Here is an 18,990-nt window from a genome sequence, read left to right as displayed (position 1 = left end):
TTCCCAAGTAGCTGGGATTATAGGCACATGCCACCACACCCAGCAAATTTTGTATTTTTAGTAGAGATGGGGTTTCACCATGTTGGCCAGCTGGTTTCAAACTCCCGACCTCAAGTAATCCACCCACCTCAGCCTCCCAAAGTGTTGGAATTACAGTTGTGAGCCACTGCACCCAGCAAAATTACTTCTTTTAAAATGTTTTTATGTGTTTGTCTTTACTTTATGATTAGAAAATACTTTCTGCCCTTGAGATACATGCACCTTTCTTCCTTCTATTCTTTTTTTAATGTAAATTCTTTTTTAAAAATTGTTTTTATTTTTTGGACACAGGGTCTCGCTCTTACCTCAGGCTGGAGTGCAGCAGCACAATCTTAGCTCACTGCAGCCTTGACCTCCTGAGCTCAATCGATCCTCCTGCTTCAGCCTCCCAAGTAGTTGGGACTACTGGTGTACCCCACCATGCCTGGTTAATTTTTCTGTTTTTTGGTAGAGATGGGGTTTTGCCATGTTGCCCAGGCTGGTCTTGAACGCCTGGGCTCAAGCGATCCACCTGCCTCAGGCTCCCAAAGTGCTGGGATTACAGGTGTGAGCTACCACGCCTGGCCCCTTCTATTCTTTAGCTTAATTTTTTACATTTAAGTCCAATCTAGCTATAATTTATTTTTGTGTATGGTGTAAGATAAGGATCTAATTTATTTTCTCCACACAGATCATCTGTTGTCATGGCAGCATCCATTGATAAATCTGTCCTCTTATCATTTTAAATAAATGGTATTTTGTTGCTGTTGTTGTTTTCAGACAGAGTCTCACTCTTGCCCAGGCTGGAATGCAGTGGTGTGATCTCTGCTTACTGCAATCTCTGCCTCTGAGGTTCAAGTGATCCTCCTGCTTCAGACTCCCTGGTAACTGGGATTACAGGCGTGCCACCACACCCAGCTAATTTTTGTAATTTTAGTAGAGATGGGTTTTACCGTGTTGCCCAGGCTGACCGAACTCCTGACCTCAAGTGATCCACCCACCTCAGCCTCCCAAGGTATTGTGATTACAGGTGTGAGCCACTGTGCTTGGCCAAGAAATGATTTAAAAGAAACTTTTACATTGTACCAGACAATTCTTGGGTCTTTGTCTGGCCTTTTCCTTTTGTTGAGACTGTTGAGCGTCAAGTGTGGGGTAAGCAGTCACACAGAGAGCCTTGGCCTCAGGACCACAGTGAAGAGCCCTGAAGCCTTGATGAGCTCAATTTGTTGTCCTCCCCGCTTCCCAGGGAATTCGTTTCCCTTTCTTTTTCTTTCAGTTCATGTCTCTTCCTCCCCCATTGGCTTCCCTAGGTCTCATAAGAATAAAAATAGCTCTCATTCATTCAATATGAGCCATGCGTAGGCCTTTGCCTCCATCGTCTCTAGTCCTCACCACAGCTGCACATGGCATGGCTGTGAGGTGGGGATACCAGTCGCCCTACTCAGGATGGGCAGGAGGCTAGGGAGGTACAGGGAGGAGGGCAGGAGGCAGAGGAGGTGCAGGGGGGGAGGGTGGGAGGCTGGGGAAGGGAAGGGAGAAGGGTGAGAGGCCAGGGAGTGGCAGGGAGGAGAGCTGCTTCAGTCCTGTTCCTCATTGCTCTTCTCCAGACTTGTCCACTTGACCACAGCCCTTACATTTCCTCAGGTCAGTCTCTTCTCCATACCACCTAACCATGATCTTGTGAAAAAACTAGAGTTTCCCATCTTCTCAAACAGACTAGCGAAGAAACCCCTTCTCAAACCCCAGTGCTCACAGGTTAAAGGCTAAACTTCTTAGCATGGCAGAAAATGCTCTTGACATTCCGGCCCCAGCCTTCCCCAGCCTCTTCTCCTTCCCTGCTCCAGCATGCATCTGATTAGCTCATCATCAGCTTGTTCTCTTCCTTGCTTGGCAGAGTTGAACTGAGGTATGGGGAAGTGGGGTGCTTTGCCCAAGGGCACATGGTTTGGATGTAATGGAGCTGGATCTAGAGTCAGTGTCTTCTCACTGACAACAGCCTGGCCTATTCCCTAAGCCTATGATGCACTTCTTCCTCTTGTCCCATCTGCTTGGGAAGCTCTTCTCCATCCCGATGTCCTAGTGGAGGTGTATTTACCTTCAGCACCTAGCTCAAGAGGGCTAGCTTCAAGAGGCTTTTGCCAGCTCTCCCCAGTGATCAGGACCACTGCACGTGGTCATGCTGGTGGTGCCCTGTCCAGGGCTCCTGACCGAGCATGGGAGTTGGAGCTGAAGTCCAGCATACGCCCTGCCCATCAGGCCATGGGCTGGGTGGGAGGAGCACCTTTTTCTAATTCATCTGCCCAGAGGGGACATCTCCATGTACTGGCAGTGGCCCTGAAATCAGGCTAGTCACTCACCTCTGCTTCTGTTTTCTCGCAGCACCTTGATGGCACGTGATTAGGACATGACAGAGGAAAGAAAGTGGCTAAGGTGGCAGGCTGACAGCAAATAGGCTGGTCTAGGAGGCAGCCCAGGGGACAGTGGCGTGCCCCACCCCACTATTCTCTTCTGCTCTTGTACACCAGAGTCACAGGCTTCTGTCTAGGGGTTCTTGGGGAGAAGGAGGTGGATCACCTCTTGGGGGTTGGAGGAACACAAAGGAACCTTGAGAGGCCTGCCTGGGTCGGGAGTCCTGCAGAGTCCAGAGTGACTGTACCAAGTGCTATCCTAACATGGCTATTAGGGACATTGAACTGCGTGCAGCAGTAGCAGGGATTGTTGAAAACTATGCTGCAAACAGGTCAATCTCAGATCAAGTACCCTTTTAATAATTGTGACATCAGTTCATGTATTCAACACTAGGTATGTGCCTAGCACTATGTTAGGGGTTGTGGGTTCTTATTTAACCTCCACTGAAAAATGTTTAAGTATATATTCTTACTTCCATTTAGCTGATAAGCAAACCTGAGGCTTAGGGAGTTTGAATTTACAGCCCAGCAAGTCAATGTAACAATCAGGATTCAAACCCAAGTTGTTACACTCCAAAGCCTCTCTGCTCTGTCATGTCACCTCTCAGCACAGTGATTTTACTAGAGACTAGCACTAATGTCATATTCTGTATGGTACTTATCACCATTTTTCCATAGAATTTTTTTGTTTTTGAGACAAAGTCTCACTCTATTGCCCAAGCTGGAGTGCAATGGCGCGATCTTGGCTCACTGCAACCTCCGCCTCCCAGGTTCAAGTGATTCTCCTGCCTCAGCCTCCCGAGTAGCTGGGATTACAGGGGTGCGCCACTATGCCCAGCTAATTTTTGTATTTTTAGTGGAGACAGAGTTTCACCATGTTGGCCAGGCTGGTCTCGATCTCCTGACCTCGTGATCTGCCCGTCTTGGCCACCGAAAGTGCTGGGATTGCAGGCGTGAGCCACCATGCCGGGCTCCAGAGAATTTTGAGTTAGCTCATTTGAACTTCACAACCACTCTGTGAGCTCAGCCAGGTGGCAGTTATTCTCTTTGCTTGACAGATGGTGAGCCGGGCCAAGGGAGGTTCAGACCTTTGCCCAAGGCCACACAGCTTGTGTGTGACAGAGCCGAATCTGGAGTTGGTGTCCCTGAGCACTGATGCCCTGGGCCTAGCTTCTTGCCAAGGGAGCACATTGATGGCACATGTGAGACAGGAAACCAGTCCATTCTGTTACTAGGACTTTGTCATACATCCCATTTCTAGTGTGTTGGGCCTCAGGTAGAGCTGATGGCTTCCTTCTCCATCTGTAGTGATGGTCCCCAGCCCCAGTGGGAAAAACAGCTGGTGGAGTTTCTGCTTGGTGGATAATGAACAGTGTGACCTTGAGTGGGTTGCTTTTCTAATGTTGGCTTCAGTCTCTTCATCTGCAAAATGAGACCTGGGAATAATAGATTAAAATGTTTCCAGCTTGAAAATATTATGATTCTATGACATTTCAAGTGAAAAGAGCGGCCTCAACAAAGCAGGGAAAAAGACATGGAATGCGAATTGCTGCTCCACCAGCTAGCATCAAGCGAAGTTACAGCCTGATCAGTTAATTCATGCACAATTATTAATGATTAGGAGCAGTCTGTCAGGTTACCTACTCATTCGAGACTGTCCCCACTGTCCCCTCCAGCCCTTTCATTTTCTAAGCTCCTTAAGGAAATTGTCTTGCATGCAGTTTTAATTTTCCTAGTGAGTGAGCAAATTAAAGTGTTCTGCAAGAAACACTTTAATCTTTGGGGTTGGCAAGTCCTAGATACCCCACTCAGATGGGCTCACAGGCCTGTGTGATAAAAGGGGACTTTATTGGCTGAAGAACGGGGATCCAGGAATGGGCTTCCTGCTCCAGCACTCAGCGTGCCGCCCTCCACGTGCCGCCCTCCACGTGCTGGAGCCTGCCCTGCCCCATCAGTCGTGCTCGGCTTTCCCTTGCTGGCTTCGTTCTCAGGCAGGCTGGTCCTGGGTGCTGGCTTGGAGAGCCCCAGTAGCTGCACACTGTCGTCCTATTACTCAGCACCCTGCAGAAAGGGAGATCTGCCTTCCCATCACTTCAGGAACAGTCTCTGGATGATCTCGCTGAGTCCGGAGCTTGGGGATGGAATTTGACTATCCACGCCCATGTTGAGCTGTCCCTGAAGCCAGGGGACATTCCAAACCAAAAAGAGAGGAGGAGTGTCCCCCAGAGTAGAATTGAGGTGCTATTAACAGAAAGAGAGCATGAGACAACAGTACTGCACTTGAGTAGGGAACACTCATAAAGTGCCTATATGTCATTTTCACTTGGATTTCTTTTTTTTTTTTTTGAGATGGAGTCTTGCTCTGTCGCCCAGGCTGGAGTGCAGTGGCGCAATCTCGGCTCACTGCAAGCTCCGCCTCCTGGGTTCATACCATTCTCCTGCCTCAGCCTCCTGAGTAGCTGGGACTACAGGTGCCCGCCACCACGCCCGGCTAATTTTTGTATTTTTTAGTAGAGAGGGGGTTTCACCGTGTTAACCAGGATGGTCTCGATCTCCTGACCTCGTGATCTGCCTGCCTCGGCCTCCCAAAGTGCTGGGATTACAGGCGTGAGCCACCGCACGCGGCCCACTTGGATTTTTTTTTAACCTCACAGCAACCTGATGAAATCTGTAAAAGCAGGCATGATTATATCACTGTTTTACAGCTAGAGAAGCCGGCTTAGAGAGATTTAAAAGTGGCTCTAAATGACACAGTGGCAAAACTAAATCTCAAATCTGAGTTCTACTTGAAGACCTGCTGCTCCCCTCAATACAAAGTCCTTCATTAGGCTACTTTAATTATCATTGCTGTAATCAATTTTGGAGAAAGCAGACCAACGGAGCAGCTGTCTGCTGGGACCTGGAAGTGGTTCCTGTACAGCAAAGCCTTGTCGTGATTGTGTCTGCTGTAGAATGATTTGACCTTCTGGGTCATTGCACACACATCAGGCGTGTCCATATCCTTAGGATGGGCTGATAGCTGTGGAGCCTGTGAACAGAGCAACAAAGAGAGCACTTTTACTTAGCCACCAAAACAAAAGCCTTGTCATTCTTGTTCTATGCTAGTAATACATATCAACATATAAAAATTTAAAACTGCAACTAAAAGAAGAAAATAAAAATCACCTATGATCCAGTCATTCAGAGTCAGTGAATGTTAACGTTTTGGACTATCTCTTTCTGGACATTTTTTTTTTTTTTTTTGAGACAATCTCACTCTTTGTCCAGGCTGGAGTGCAGTGGTGTGATCTCGGCTCACTGCAACCTCCGCTGCATGGGTTCAAGCGATTCTGTCTCCTGAGTGGCTGGGATTACAGTCATGTGTCCCTACGCCCAGCTAATTTTTTTTTTTTTTTTTGAGATGGAGTCTTGCCCTGTCGCCCAGGCTGGAGTGCACTGGTGCAGTCTTGGCTCACTGCAACCTCTGTCTCCCAGGTTCAAGCAATTCTCCTGTCTCTTCCTCCTGAGAGCTGGGGCTGCAGGCATGTGCCACCACCCCCGGCTAATTTTTGTATTTTTAGTAGAGCCGGGGTTTCGCCATGTTGGCCAGGCTGGTCTTGAACTCCAAACCTCAGGAGATCCACCTGCCTCGGTCTACCAAAGTGCTGGGATTACAGGCATGAGCCATTGTGCCTAGCTCTTTCTGGACTTTTTTTTTTTCCTTTGTAGGCCATATATAAAATATACTTTTACAAAAAAATGGACAATAGTGGACACTGTGGTGTACACATCTTGCTGTTTCACTTAGAAACCTCTTTCCAAGCCAGCACACACAGCTCTGCAGCCTGTTCAAGGCTGCCATGGTCTCCCAATATAAGGCAGGTCTGTCATTTCTTTGGGCAGTCCCCTGCAGTGTGGGTGCTGGACCCCAGTCTTCTGTTACATGGACTGTGCCATGATGGGGATCTATGAAGCCACATGACTGTGAGCATCCCTAATCGTCTCCTTAGGGTACCTTTCCAGAAGTGAGATTATAGGTTCAGAATATTTGTCTTTAAAGCTTCTCGTTCCTATGACTCAGTAGCCCTCCAGAAATGTGACCTGCTTTCCTTCCCATCTTGCACCCTTCCAATACTAGGCATGAATGACCTTGAATGTATACATATACTTGTCAGGTTGGTAGTCCAAAGACTGGCATTTTGCAGTTTACTTTATATTTCTTTGATGACTATTGAGGTCGACTATCAAAAAGTAGTTTGAAGCCAGGGGACAATTTTCAGTGACTTGACATTAACCTAAAGGGACATTTAAGGTGATCTTTCAAGGACTCTGGCCCTTTTGCCTGTTCATTGATATTTCAGCCTGTGCTGAAGTTCATCCCTGGGGTTATGGCTGCCCTGAGAGACAGAAGAAACATCCAGTGTGACCTTGATAAATTGGGGAAAGAAACCTATACAGAACTGTGATGAAATATAGGAGGAAAAAATGATCTATTTAGGGAACAAAGCCAGCACCATAATGAGTTTAAAAGAAAGGGGACAAATAAGGCCTGGGGGACCCAGGCCTGGTGCTTCATCAGGGTGAACTGGAGCTGCATTTGAGCCAGCACCGACCCATCACAGGGGGCGTGGGAGAGCTGACCTTACCAGCTGTGATAAATGACAGTAGTGCCACCGGAGTGGAGAAACCCCTTTACATTTTGCATCAGTTAGTCTCAAGTTAGTGAATCTTGTTCAGTTTTCAATAGTTCATTCAGCAAATGTTTATTGTGTACCCCCTGTGCTGATTTTGTAACACTCTTAAAACTGTGGTGAGGCTGGGCACAGTGGCTCACGCCCATAATCCCAACACTTTGGGAGGCCAAGGCGGGTGGATCACCTGAGGTCAGGGGTTCGAGACCAGCCTGACCAATATGGTGAAACCCCGTCTCTACTAAAAATACAAAAATTAGCCAGATGTGGTTGCGGGTGCTTTAATCCCAGCTACTTGGGAGGCTAAGGCAGGAGAATCACTTGAACCCAGGAGGCGGAGGTTGCAGTGAGCTGAGATCGTTCCATTGCACTCCAGCCTGGGCGACAAACCGAGACCCTATCTCAAAACAAACAAACAAACAAACATACAAAAAAACCACTGTGGTGAATCCAGAGTTTTCATAAGGGAAGGATGAAAATAGGAAGGTTGAGAATAAAGAATAATTACAGTTGCTTAGCCCCAAGAAAAGAGGCTAGGTTTGGGGGCAACTAAGAGACTATGTACATTGTTTCCTGTGAAGGCAATGCTAGCAGGTGCTGCTCACTTAACAGATGAAACAGAGATGGACTTGAGTTGTAAAGGAACCATCACAGCTGGGTTTAGGTAAATGGGGGTATAGGGGTAAGTCAATAACACAGAAATGCCTCTCTAAAGAGACCCAGCCATATTCTTGAAGATAATTGCCAGCTCATCTTCTCTAGACTCACCGATGTCTGCCAGAGGGCTGAGGCCTCATCAGGTAGCCTCCTGTGGTCCCTTCCCATGTTAGGACCCTGACCCTAACCACGGATACACCTGCCGTGAGCTGGGCTGTGTGGATGCTGAGAGGAGCAGAGAACATGGAGGGTGACAGAAGGAAAGTGTGCCTTCTGTGGGGTGGGTGTTTTGCATTCCTGATGCCACTTCATCTTTGTAACAACCAGAGGTATTAGCCTCACATCATGGAGGGGTGGGTGTGCGGCACACGGAGGCAAGTGTCCACCCAGAATTCCAGCCCGTGCCTGCAGAACCCTGAAGCTTGGCCTGGGGCTCTTAACGCCAACCACTCTCATGAGTCAAGCCCAGCTTTAAGGAGGCTGGCTGTGGCCACAAAGATGCGGGCAGACTGGGAAGAGGTCATGATTCTGCTTGTCAGCTTGCTCCTGTCTAGCATCCCAAGCCAAGCCTGGGTGCTGGACTAAATGACCAGGATGTGTCAAAAGACACTGGCTTTAACCACACAAGAGTCTAAGAGTCTTACAACTTTACAACTGTGACAAGTCTAATATCACAACTTAGAGCAAGTATCCTCCCCTCCTGTGCTCCCTCATCTGGAAAAGGCGAGAGATGGGCCCTTTGCTCTTGCAGGGCCTCTGTCTACCTGTAAAATCCCCAAGTCTGGGATTTGGAGACCCAACTGTTCTGAGGGCTCTGGGGAACATGTGGTTTCTGTGTAGAGCCACCAGGGGGAGCTGTGACTTCACAGTGCCATTCCCAGTAGTTCCAGGAGGGTCAGGAGCCCAGGAGCCTAAGGTTATCCTGCAGTCAATCCAGGAGGTGCTCCAGGGCTCTCCTGTGCAGTGAGGGGGACAGCCCTAGGTGACTTCCGAGCTGCAGCTTAGACACTCGTGGCTTCCCATGCTCTCAGGCCCAGCCCGAGCCTCTCCCTGGAGGGCCTGAGTCTTGGATGACCTTTCTCATCCTTCAGTGCCCCAGCTCTTCCTGACGACAGGGACAAGTCCATGGAACCAGCCCTTAGACTTCCACGTGTCTCCAGTGTGTCTCCCGGGCGACTCTGCTTGCTTACACCTGTGTCCAGGTGTGGGGCTCTGGAGGTACACCTTGGTCCCAGACATGCTTTTGGGGTTTGGCTACAAACTAAAAGGCCTTCATGGAGGAACCTCTCTCCTGAGCCTAAAGTGGATGGAGTAGGAAGGTATTCCCTGGAGCGCTCAGCTGGTCAGACCCTCCCTCTGGAATCACAGCTGTCCGCAGCAGCAGGGCTGAGGGTGCGGGTGTCAAGGACTTGCCCTGGGTCACTGAGGGCGGGCTGGGAGGGCAGGGAGCCCTGTCGTTGTCCCCTCTCTCCTCCCTCTCCTCTTGCCTATCCCCTCTCTTTACTCTCCTCATCTCCATCTCCCTCCTTTTCCTGCTCAGCTTCACTTCTTTGTTTCTCTTCTTCCATTGTCGATTTGATCCTTTTTCACCTCCAAAGTGCCTGCTGAGGCTTCCTCTCCCCTCTCAACACAACGAGTTCCTGGAAGCCTGATCTGTATTCCTTGGACACGTGAGTGGGAAAAGCACCTTCCTCCCTGTCTCTCAAGACTGTCTTACCTGCTTCAGGGCGGTGTGGCTCCTTCCTGCCACAGGGCTCTGCGCTCTCAGCCAGGATAGCCTGCCCTGTCCCTTGCCATATTTCTGTTCCCCTCTTGACAGCTCAAGCGTGTTCACTGGCTTGTAGTGAAAGTCAGTGTCTCAGGACGGGTGCAGGGGCTCACTCCTGTAAGCCCAGTACTTTGGGACGCCAAGGCAGGCGGATCACGAGGTCAAGAGATCAGGACCAGCCTGACCAACATGGTGAAACTCCGTCTCTACTAAAAGTACAAAAAATTAGCTGGGCATGGTGGCGTGCGCCTGTAGTCCCAGCTACTCAGGAGGGTGAGGCAGGAGAATTGCTTGAACCCAGGAGGTGGGGGTTGCAGTGAGCCAAGATCATGGCACTGCAGTCCAGCCTGGGTGACAGAGCAAGACTCCATCTCAAAAAAAAAAAAAAAAAAAAAAAAAGAAAGTCTCTCTCACATGTGCACACTCTCTCTGTTACTCCTTATTTAAAAAAAATTTCAATTTACAGAAAAGTTGCAAGAATAATTCCATCCACCCCTTGCTCAGATTCCCCCATTATTAACGCTTTGCTGCATTTGCTTTGTCACTGTATATGTGTGCATGTATGCATATGGAGACGCAGATCTGTACTTCTTGCTGAACCATTTGATGGTAAGTTGCAGTTACTCCTTTGCTCCAAATACTTCAGTGTGCATTTCTTAGGAACAAAGCATTCTGCCAAAAACCACAGCAGGATGATCAAAATCAGGAAATTAACACTGATATAATATGCTTCTGTAATTACAAACTTTATTCAAACTTTGCCAGTTTTCCCAATAGTGTCTTTTATAGCAAAAGAAAAAAAGAGCAGAATTTCATAGTCCACTGTCTGGTCCAGAATCATGTACTGCATTTAGTCAGCATGTCTCTTTTGTCTTTTTTATTCTGGAAAACCCTCTAGTCTTTCTTTGTCTTTCATGACCTTGACATTGTTGGAGTATAGGCCAGTTATTTTGTAGATTGCCCCTCAATTTTAGTTTGTCTCAAATTTTCCCATGGTCAGATTCGGGCTCTGCATTTTTGGCAGGCATATTGTGGACGTGATGCTGTATCTTCTTTTTTATTTTTATTATTTTTTTTTTAAAAGAAGTCTCGCTCTGTCGCCCAGGCTGGAGTGCAGTGGCACCATCTGGGCTCACTGTAAGCTCCGCCTCCCGGGTTCACACCATTCTCCTGCCTCAGCCTCCCGAGTATCTGGGACTACAGGCGCCCACCACCTTGCCCGGCTTGATTTTTTATTCTTTTGAGTAGAGACGGGGTTTCACCGTGTTAGCCAGGATGATCTCAGTCTCCTGACCTCGTGATCCGCCCGTCTCAGCCTCCCAAAGTGCTGGGATTACAGGCTTGAGCCACCGCGCCCGGCCGATGCTGTATCTTCTTAGTGAATCGTAAGAAGTTAACTGAGTGTTTACTCTGTGGACTGGCTCTGCTCTTGGGTAAAGCCTGGCTTCTTCACTCTTTATTCTCAACTCACATTTGGATCCAGTCTTACGGGCTCTCTCCTGGGACCCCTGCTTTCACATTGCTGGTGTTTGCCCTGCAGCTGCCCACACAGACGCCCCTTACCCCACTGGTTCCTAGTGTGTGCTCCCATCAGGCCTCCCAGTAATTCTGCTTCTATTTTAAGAGACATTTGTAATATTAAGATCATATTTACACTTGTCAACAGATGACCAATCCCCTCCTGCCCTACCCTTTTTCCTGGATTTTCTTTGACTTAAAACTCAAGTGCTTAGGCTTTAGTTACATTCAGTATAAAAAATGAAAAATAAAAACTCAAGTGTTTATGCTGCTCCTCATTCTGTGGAGAACACTTCTACTTTTCCTGTTATGATTTTACCAGGTAATAACTCCTTTAATAATAATAATGGCAGGCAGATGGCCAGGCGCGGTGGCTTATGCCTATAATCCCAGCACTTTGGAGGGCGAAGGTGGGCGGATCCACCTGAAGTCAGGAGTTTGAGAACAGCCTGGCCAACATGGCAAAACCCCGTCTCTACTAAAAATACAAATTTTTCTTTCTCTTTTTTTTTTTTTTTTTTGAGACAGAGTCTCACTCTGTCACCCAGGCTGGAGTGCAGTGGTGCAATCTCGGCTCACTGGAACCTCTGCCTCCCAGGTTCAAGTGATTCTCGTGCCTCAGCCTCCCAAGCAGCTGGGATTTCAGGCACCTACCACCACACCTGGCTGATTTTTGTATTTTTAGTAGAGACGGGGTTTCACTGTGTTGGCCAGGCTGGTCTTGAACTCCTGACCCCAGGTGATCCACCCCCTTGGCCTCCCAAAGTGCTGGGATTACAGGCATGAGCCACCATGCCCAGCCATAATACAAAAATTAGCCAGGCATGGTGGTGGGTGCCTGTAATCCCAGCTTCTCTAGAGGCTGAGGCAGGAGAATTGCTTGAACCTGGAAGGTGGAGGTTGCAGTGAGCCAAGATCACAACACTGCATTCCAGCCTGGGCAACAGAGCGAGACTCTGTCTCAAATAATAATAATAATAAAAGCAGGAGGAGGCGGAGGACCCCCCACAGTTAACTGAGTGTTTACTCTGTGGACTGTGCACAGGGTCACCTCACTGAACCCTGACCACAGCTCTGTGTGGCAGGTACCACTGTTATTTTACGCTTAAGGAAAGGGAGACATGTGGAGGTTAAGCAACATGTCCAAGATCATACAGCTGATAAGCAGTGGAACTGAGACCACACAGTAAAAAGAAAAGGAATAATTTTAGATCTTGAGCACTGGTAAGAAAGTGGAAAAGGACTGCTGATTCCAAGTGCTAGTGAGCAAGTGTTTACTGATTTGTCAAGTCACTGGAGTGAGAGGCTGGAAAAAAGCGAGGAGCTCTGGAGAAGATGTAAATTTGGGAGACTTTAGCATAGAGAAAATAGATGCAGCCTGTGGAATAAGCACTGACCAAGGAAGAAGTGTGGAAATGATGAGTCAGAGGCTGACCCTGGAAGGGACTGCATTTTGAGAGGCAGGAGAGGAATTCATAGAGAGAGTAAAGAAGTCTGTATAGTGACAGGTGGGCCTCCTTTTTTTTTTTTTTTTGAGATGGAGTCTCGCTCTATCGCCCAGGCTGGAGTGCAGTGGCCAGATCTCAGCTCACTGCAAGCTCCGCCTCCCGGGTTTACGCCATTCTCCTGCCTCAGCCTCCCGAGTAGCTGGGACTACAGGCGCCCCCCACCTCGCCCGGCTAGTTTTTTGTATTTTTTTTTTTAGTAGAGACGGGGTTTCACCATGTTAGCCAGGATGGTCTCGATCTCCTGACCTCGTGATCCACCCGTCTCGGCCTCCCAAAGTGCTGGGATTACAGGCTTGAGCCACCGCGCCCGGCCGACAGGTGGGCCTCTTACTCCCTGGAGGCACAGGCCCTGGTGTTTAGGAGGCAGAAAAGTTCAACAAACACACATTGCTCTCCTTTCTACTCTGGACCAGGCACTATGTTAGGTGCTGGGAATGTAGGGATGAAGAAAATCACTTTGCTTGGCAACAAGAATTTGTAATCTAGTGAATCCTGTTTTATTCTTATTTAAGACAGTAGAGTTGTTTGTAATGCCATTGTGTTACATAAGACACATTTATCAGAACTATATCCAAAGCTTAAAATACCAGCGATATCAAGAACCTTAGAAATCATATATACCATCATCTTCATTCCACATAAAAACTGAAGCCCAGGCCAGGTGCAGTGGCTCATGCCTGTAATCCTGGAACTTTGGCAGGCCAAGGCAGGAGGATCGCTTGAGCCCAGGAGTTCAAGACCAGCCTGGGCAACACAGGGAGACCCCATCTCTACAAATAATTTTAAAGAATTAGCCAGGTGTCAGGTGCGGTGGCTCATGCCTGTAATCCCAGCACTCTGGGAGGCCTTGGTGGGTGGATCACGAGGTCAGGAGTTTGAGACCAGCCTGGCCAACATGGTGAAACCCCGTCTCTACTAAAAATAGCTGGGCGTGGTGGTGCATGCCTATAGTCCCAGCTACTCGGGAGGCTGAGGCAGGAGAATTGCTTGAACCTGGGAGACAGAGGTTGCAGTTGAGCCAAGATCATGCCACTACACTCTAGCCTGGGTGACAGAGCAAGACACCATCTCAAAAAAAAAAAAAAAATTAGCTAAGTGTGGTGGTGTGTGCCAGTAAGTCCCAGCTACTCAGGAGGCTGAGGCAGGAGAATTGCTTGAGCTCAGGAGTTCGAGACCAGCTTGCACAGCGTAAAGATACCCTATCTCTACAAATAATAAAAAAAATTAGCTGGGTGTGGTGGCACATGCCTGTGGTCCCAGCTGCTTGGGAGGCTGAGGTAGGAGGATCACTTGAGCCTCGGAGTTTGAGGCTGCAGTGAGCTGTCATGGCACCACTGCACTCCAGCCTGGGTGACAGAGTGAGACCCCGTCTCAAAAACAAAACAAAATATCAGTGATACAACCACTGCATGCACAGATAAGTTAATGGCTGAGTCTCAGATCATGTTGCTGACAGTGTGACCGATGATGCATCTCTGAAGAGGCTGTACACAGTTTAGGGAGTTCTGTTGGTGCCCTCTGGAGATGTTGGTGCTCTCTCTGACTTTTGGAAAGTCAGCACCAAATTGAGTAGAGGGATTGTTTTAGTCAATTTGCCCTCCCAGGACCTCCCTACCCTGTGGGATTCTGCTGATGGGTGTGTCACCATCCACCATATTCCTGCCATATCCTAGGCTTCATTGAATCCATCAGCTATTTTAAGTGCGTCTTGAAGGTTTCCAATATGCCTTTCCTCTGAACTTCACCATCTTTACTAATGGCTTGGCTACTCCAGCAGCTTCTTCCTGTTGGCCCTCCAGCTCACACATCTGATTACTTCTCCTTCAGAGTCATCTCTTAAATCTGCTCTTTTCTCATCATTTCCAGTGTTGTCACTGCCATGCATCTCTCCTGAACCACTGCAGCAACTCCCTGACTCTTCTGTAAACTTTCATTCATCTACTCCTTCACCTAATCTTTTTTTTTTTTTTTTTTTTTGAGACGGAGTCTCACGCTGTTGCCCAGGCTGGAGTGCAGTGGCGCGATCTCGGCTCACTGCAAGCTCCGCCTCCCGGGTTCCCGCCATTCTCCTGCCTCAGCCTCCTGAGTAGCTGGGACTACAGGCGCCCGCCACCGCGCCCGGCTAATTTTTTGTATTTTTAGTAGAGACGGGGTTTCACTGTGGTCTCGATCTCCTGACCTTGTGATCCGCCCGCCTCGGCCTCCCAAAGTGCTGGGATTACAGGCTTGAGCCACCGCGCCCGGCCTCCTTCACCTAATCTTGTAAATTGCTGTCAGATTAATCTTCCAATAATGAAATATGCTTGTAAGGGATTTATGTTGTATTTCCTAGGCACCCATCTGACTCCTATTCTGTTACCCAGTATTCCTATCAAGTAATCATCCAACCCATTTCAGTTATGTTTTCATGCATTATATTTTAATTTTGAATAGATCTGGCTATTATAAAGTTGTTACATTGAAGCAAAATATTTTTATTCTTCTATATACTTGTCTTATGGGTGTGGTTTCCTCCTGAATCTTTCTGAAGATATTAACAAGAAACTTTTCTGAATTCTCTTTTGTTAACTAGACTGACTCTTCCTAGAGGTCAGTTGCTTTACGGTCTCACCCTCATGCTTCTTCATCAGGCTGGCTTTCTTAAAATATCTTGGGAACCTTGGTTGTTCTTTCTTTCTTACTTATTTATTTATTTATCTGTAGTGACCTCACTACAGAGCATGACATCAGGTGGAAGAGGGGGAGGATCTGCTACTCAAAAAGTCTAATTAACAGAAGTAGACTGGATAGAATATTCTAATTGTTGATGTAAATACTATAGTGAGCTTTCAGTTGTCACTAGGATTGTTCAGCTTCTAAGTCATACTTTTTATGACAGGGAATCAGTTTTTCTTTTTGAAGTAATCCTTCTCAGAGCTCTCTCTCTGTGTTCTAATTTGAACCAATTGCTTTCCAGACTTACTGCACAGTTTCCATCCTGAGATATATTTTCATTACATTCCTCTCATGTTTCTTGATTTCCCATGTCTTCTTTTTTGGGTTTCTTAGAGAACTTACTTAGATCTCTTGGAATCTGTAGATAATAACACTTTTAAATCTTTGCATGTATGAGAATGTCTTTATTTTGCAGTCACACTTGAGTAGTTGTTTAGTTGGGTATAAAATTTCAGGTTCAAAATAAACATCCCTCAGATTTTTCAATGCATTTTAAAATTCTTCCTCTTGGCTACTGATATTAATTAGAAGCTTCATGATAATTTGATAATCTGTTTCTTATTCCTTTACAGATAACCTGTTCTTTCTCTGAGAGCTGTTAAGATTTTATCTTGCTCCTTAGAATTCTAAAATGACATGAGAATGAGGCTAGGTGTGAGCCTTTTATCATTCACCCTGATGATATAGCCTTTCAATGCGAAGATTCATGTTGCCAGCTCTGGAAATTTTTTTTCTTTGTTTCTCTCCATTATTCTCCATTTTATTGCTTCTGTCTTTCTGGAAATCATATTAGCTAGGTATTGGATCTCCTACATTGGTTGTCTGTATCTTTTAACTCTTCTCTATTGTCTTTTCCCTTTTGCCCTAGAGGCTTTTCCTTGACTTTTTTTTTTTTTTCCAGCCATTAAAAATTTGAATTTTCAATCTGCTGAATTTTTAAATTTCAACAATCAACTTTCAATATCCAAGAAATTTTTCTTTTTTAAAGATTACTTGATTTTCTTAGTGGCCTCTTGTTTTAGGGATGCAATAGTTTTGAATCTTTCTGAGGATACTAATTAGATTTTTTGAAATTACCTTCTGTTCTCTGAATTTCCTTTGTTCTGCATCCTTGCTCCCACAGTTGTGCCTCTTCCTAACTCTGGGTAAGAAAGCCTGCCCTCCCCTGCTGTTTTTTCCTATGTTTATGTTGGCTGAGGGGTTATCTGTTCCTATAATCTCAAATGCTTTCCATGTTCCCAGAAATTTCTCTAAAATGTTTTTACCTTCATTTTGACCGTTAAAATTTTTCTTTTGTCGTTTGATAAAAATTTTGGAGGAGGCAGTAAATGAATACCCTTAGTTCACTATCTTAAAGTGTTCCCACCACTCCCTTTCTAAAGAGTATTTTAAAACTACAATATTTATTATTTTGAAACAAAATGGCAGCCAATGAAAGTTGCTTCCTAGATATAGCTTCTGATATTTTGAATGAATTTCCAAAAAACTTGTTCTGTAACTTTCATACATAGTTATTCGGAAGAGGCCTAGGGTTCATTGAAAAGCCAGAAAACAATCTGATCTCCAGGAAGTCTCCTAACTTCTCTGCTTCAAAATGTAATTCCCAAGAATGGCAGGGAGAATAAAATCCCCTCTCCCACTGCCAACAGTGACCCTGAACATTCTGGGAGGCCCTGGAAACCTCCGGGCTCAGCCCCTGGCCTCTCTCTGGCTCTCCCTACATCTTTTTCATTTCCTGTCTGGGCCTAAATTACAGAAAAAGAGCACAGTTTAGGAACAATGGTCATAATCGAGGGGTCTCACTTCTGTGATGAGAGGGCTGTCAGACCTCCTTCGGGAACTCCACCAAGAAGACTCTCATAACGACTCACTAGAAAAGGAGTAGGGGGACATTTCCTAGTGGGTTGTTGTGGGATCTTCTTGGTGAAATCCCTGGATGAGGACAAGCGAGCACATTACAAACACAGTGGAGAATATATACCTCAAACTACTCATGGCTCTTTTGGAGGGATGCAATATACAAAACTTTCTACATTCCTGTGTTCGTTGAGTTTTGGTGATAAATTTGTATTATTTTATCATGATAAAGGAAACAGTGACTAGCCTTGTCCCTGTGTCCCTCCACAGTCTGCTCCCCTGGCCTCACCTCTTGGTCATGACCTGATGACTTCTGCCCCGTCAGTGTATTGTGGTTCTTTTATGCCATCTGCCCAGTAAATATTGAGTAAAGCAATAAATGATGAAACAAGTGAATGAACTTTTCATCTCTGTCCTTAGATTATGTTTTTCCTGACTTAACTGAGAAGGCAGGTTCCATTGAAGACACCAGCCAGGCTCAAGAGCTGCCAAACCTCCCCTCTCCCTTGCCCAAGATGAATCTGGTTGAGCCTCCCTGGCATATGCCTCCCGGAGAGGAGGAAGAAGAGGAAGAAGAGGAAGAGGAAGAGGAGGAGAGGGAGAAGGAAGAGGTAGAGAAACAAGAAGAGGAAGAAGAGGAGGAGCTGCTCCCTGTGAATGGATCCCAAGAAGAAGCCAAGCCTCAGGTCCGTGACTTTTCTCTCACCAGCAGCAGCCAGACCCCAGGGGTCACCAAAAGCAAGCATGAAGACTCTGGGGACCAGGCCTCATCAGGTGTGGAGGTAGAGAGCAGCATGGGGCCCAGCTTGCTGCTGCCTTCAGTCACCCCAACTACAGTGACTCTGGGGGACCAGGACTCCACCAGCCAGGAGGTGGAGGCCACAGTGCTGCCAGCTGCAGGGCTTGGGGTAGAGTTCGAGGCTCCTCAGGAAGCAAGCGAGGAAGTCACTGTGGGAGCAGCTGGTTTGTCTGGCCAGCAGGAGGAGGTGCCGGCCTCGCCTTCATTCCCTCAAACCACAGCTCCCGGTGGGGCCGAGCACCCAGATGAAGATCCCCTTGGCTCTAGAACCTCAGCCTCTTTCCCACTGGCCCCTGGAGACGTGAAACTGACACCTTCCTCTGCTACCTTGGGGCAAGAAGATCTCAACCAGCAGCTCCTAGAAGGGCAGGCAGCTGAAGCTCAATCCAGAATACCCTGGGATTCTACGCAGGTAAAGTGAGGGGCATGCGGGCCACCACCCCGCACCTTCTTCACGGAGCCTGGCCATCCCCAGGGCTGGTGTGGCATGGGGGCAGGATCTGCCAGGTTGAGGAGGGAGGCCCTTTCCATGGCATGTAGATCCCCATGGAACTTGTGGGGATGCAAACCTCAGGGCCAACAATGGGTGTTCTCCCCACACTTCTCTACAAAGGCCTTCGGAGAAGCTTGGTGGCCTGGCCTGGGTTTCATTTGTTCAGGTGTTACCACTACCACCCTTAGACTTCTTTTGTTTTTTTTTTTCCAAGATGGAGTCTCACTCTGTCGCCCAGGCTGGAGTGCAGTGGCCACGATCTCGGTTCACTGCATCCTCCACCTCCCAGGTTCAAGCAATTCTCGTAACTCAGCCTCTTGAGTAGCTGGGATTACAGGCGTGTGCCACCATGCCTGGCTAATTTTTGTATTTTTAGTGGAGGCGAGGTTTCACCATGTTGGCTAGGCTGGTCGGGAACTCCTGACTTCAAGTGATCCACCCGCTTTGGCCTCCCAAAGTGCGGGGATTACAGACATTAGCTACTGCGCCCAGCCCACCCTTAGACTTCTGCACTGATTCTACCAGCAGCTAGAGCTAGTGGCTGACCTGTGCTTTCCCCATCCCATCTCACCACCCTCC

At 47.4% G+C, this 18,990-nt stretch overlaps 1 protein-coding gene across 4 annotated transcripts in view; it reads left to right on the top strand.

Annotated features, from left to right (window-relative positions):
- The window catches only part of PODXL2 (podocalyxin like 2), a 43,512-nt gene that overhangs the window by 14,009 nt on the left and 10,513 nt on the right, over nucleotides 1-18,990 (top strand). For all 4 annotated transcript variants that reach the window (XM_077993679.1, XM_077993678.1, XM_015130085.3 and 1 more), the window contains exon 3: nucleotides 17,540-18,330. In XM_077993679.1, coding sequence (XP_077849805.1) covers nucleotides 17,540-18,330 — 791 coding nt within the window. The remainder of the gene's footprint in view (nucleotides 1-17,539; nucleotides 18,331-18,990) is intronic.

This window comes from Macaca mulatta, chromosome 2, assembly GCF_049350105.2.
Source record: "Macaca mulatta isolate MMU2019108-1 chromosome 2, T2T-MMU8v2.0, whole genome shotgun sequence".
In the NCBI taxonomy this organism is placed as follows: Eukaryota; Metazoa; Chordata; class Mammalia; order Primates; family Cercopithecidae; genus Macaca; species Macaca mulatta.
This window is presented reverse-complemented; position numbering and strand designations above follow the sequence as displayed.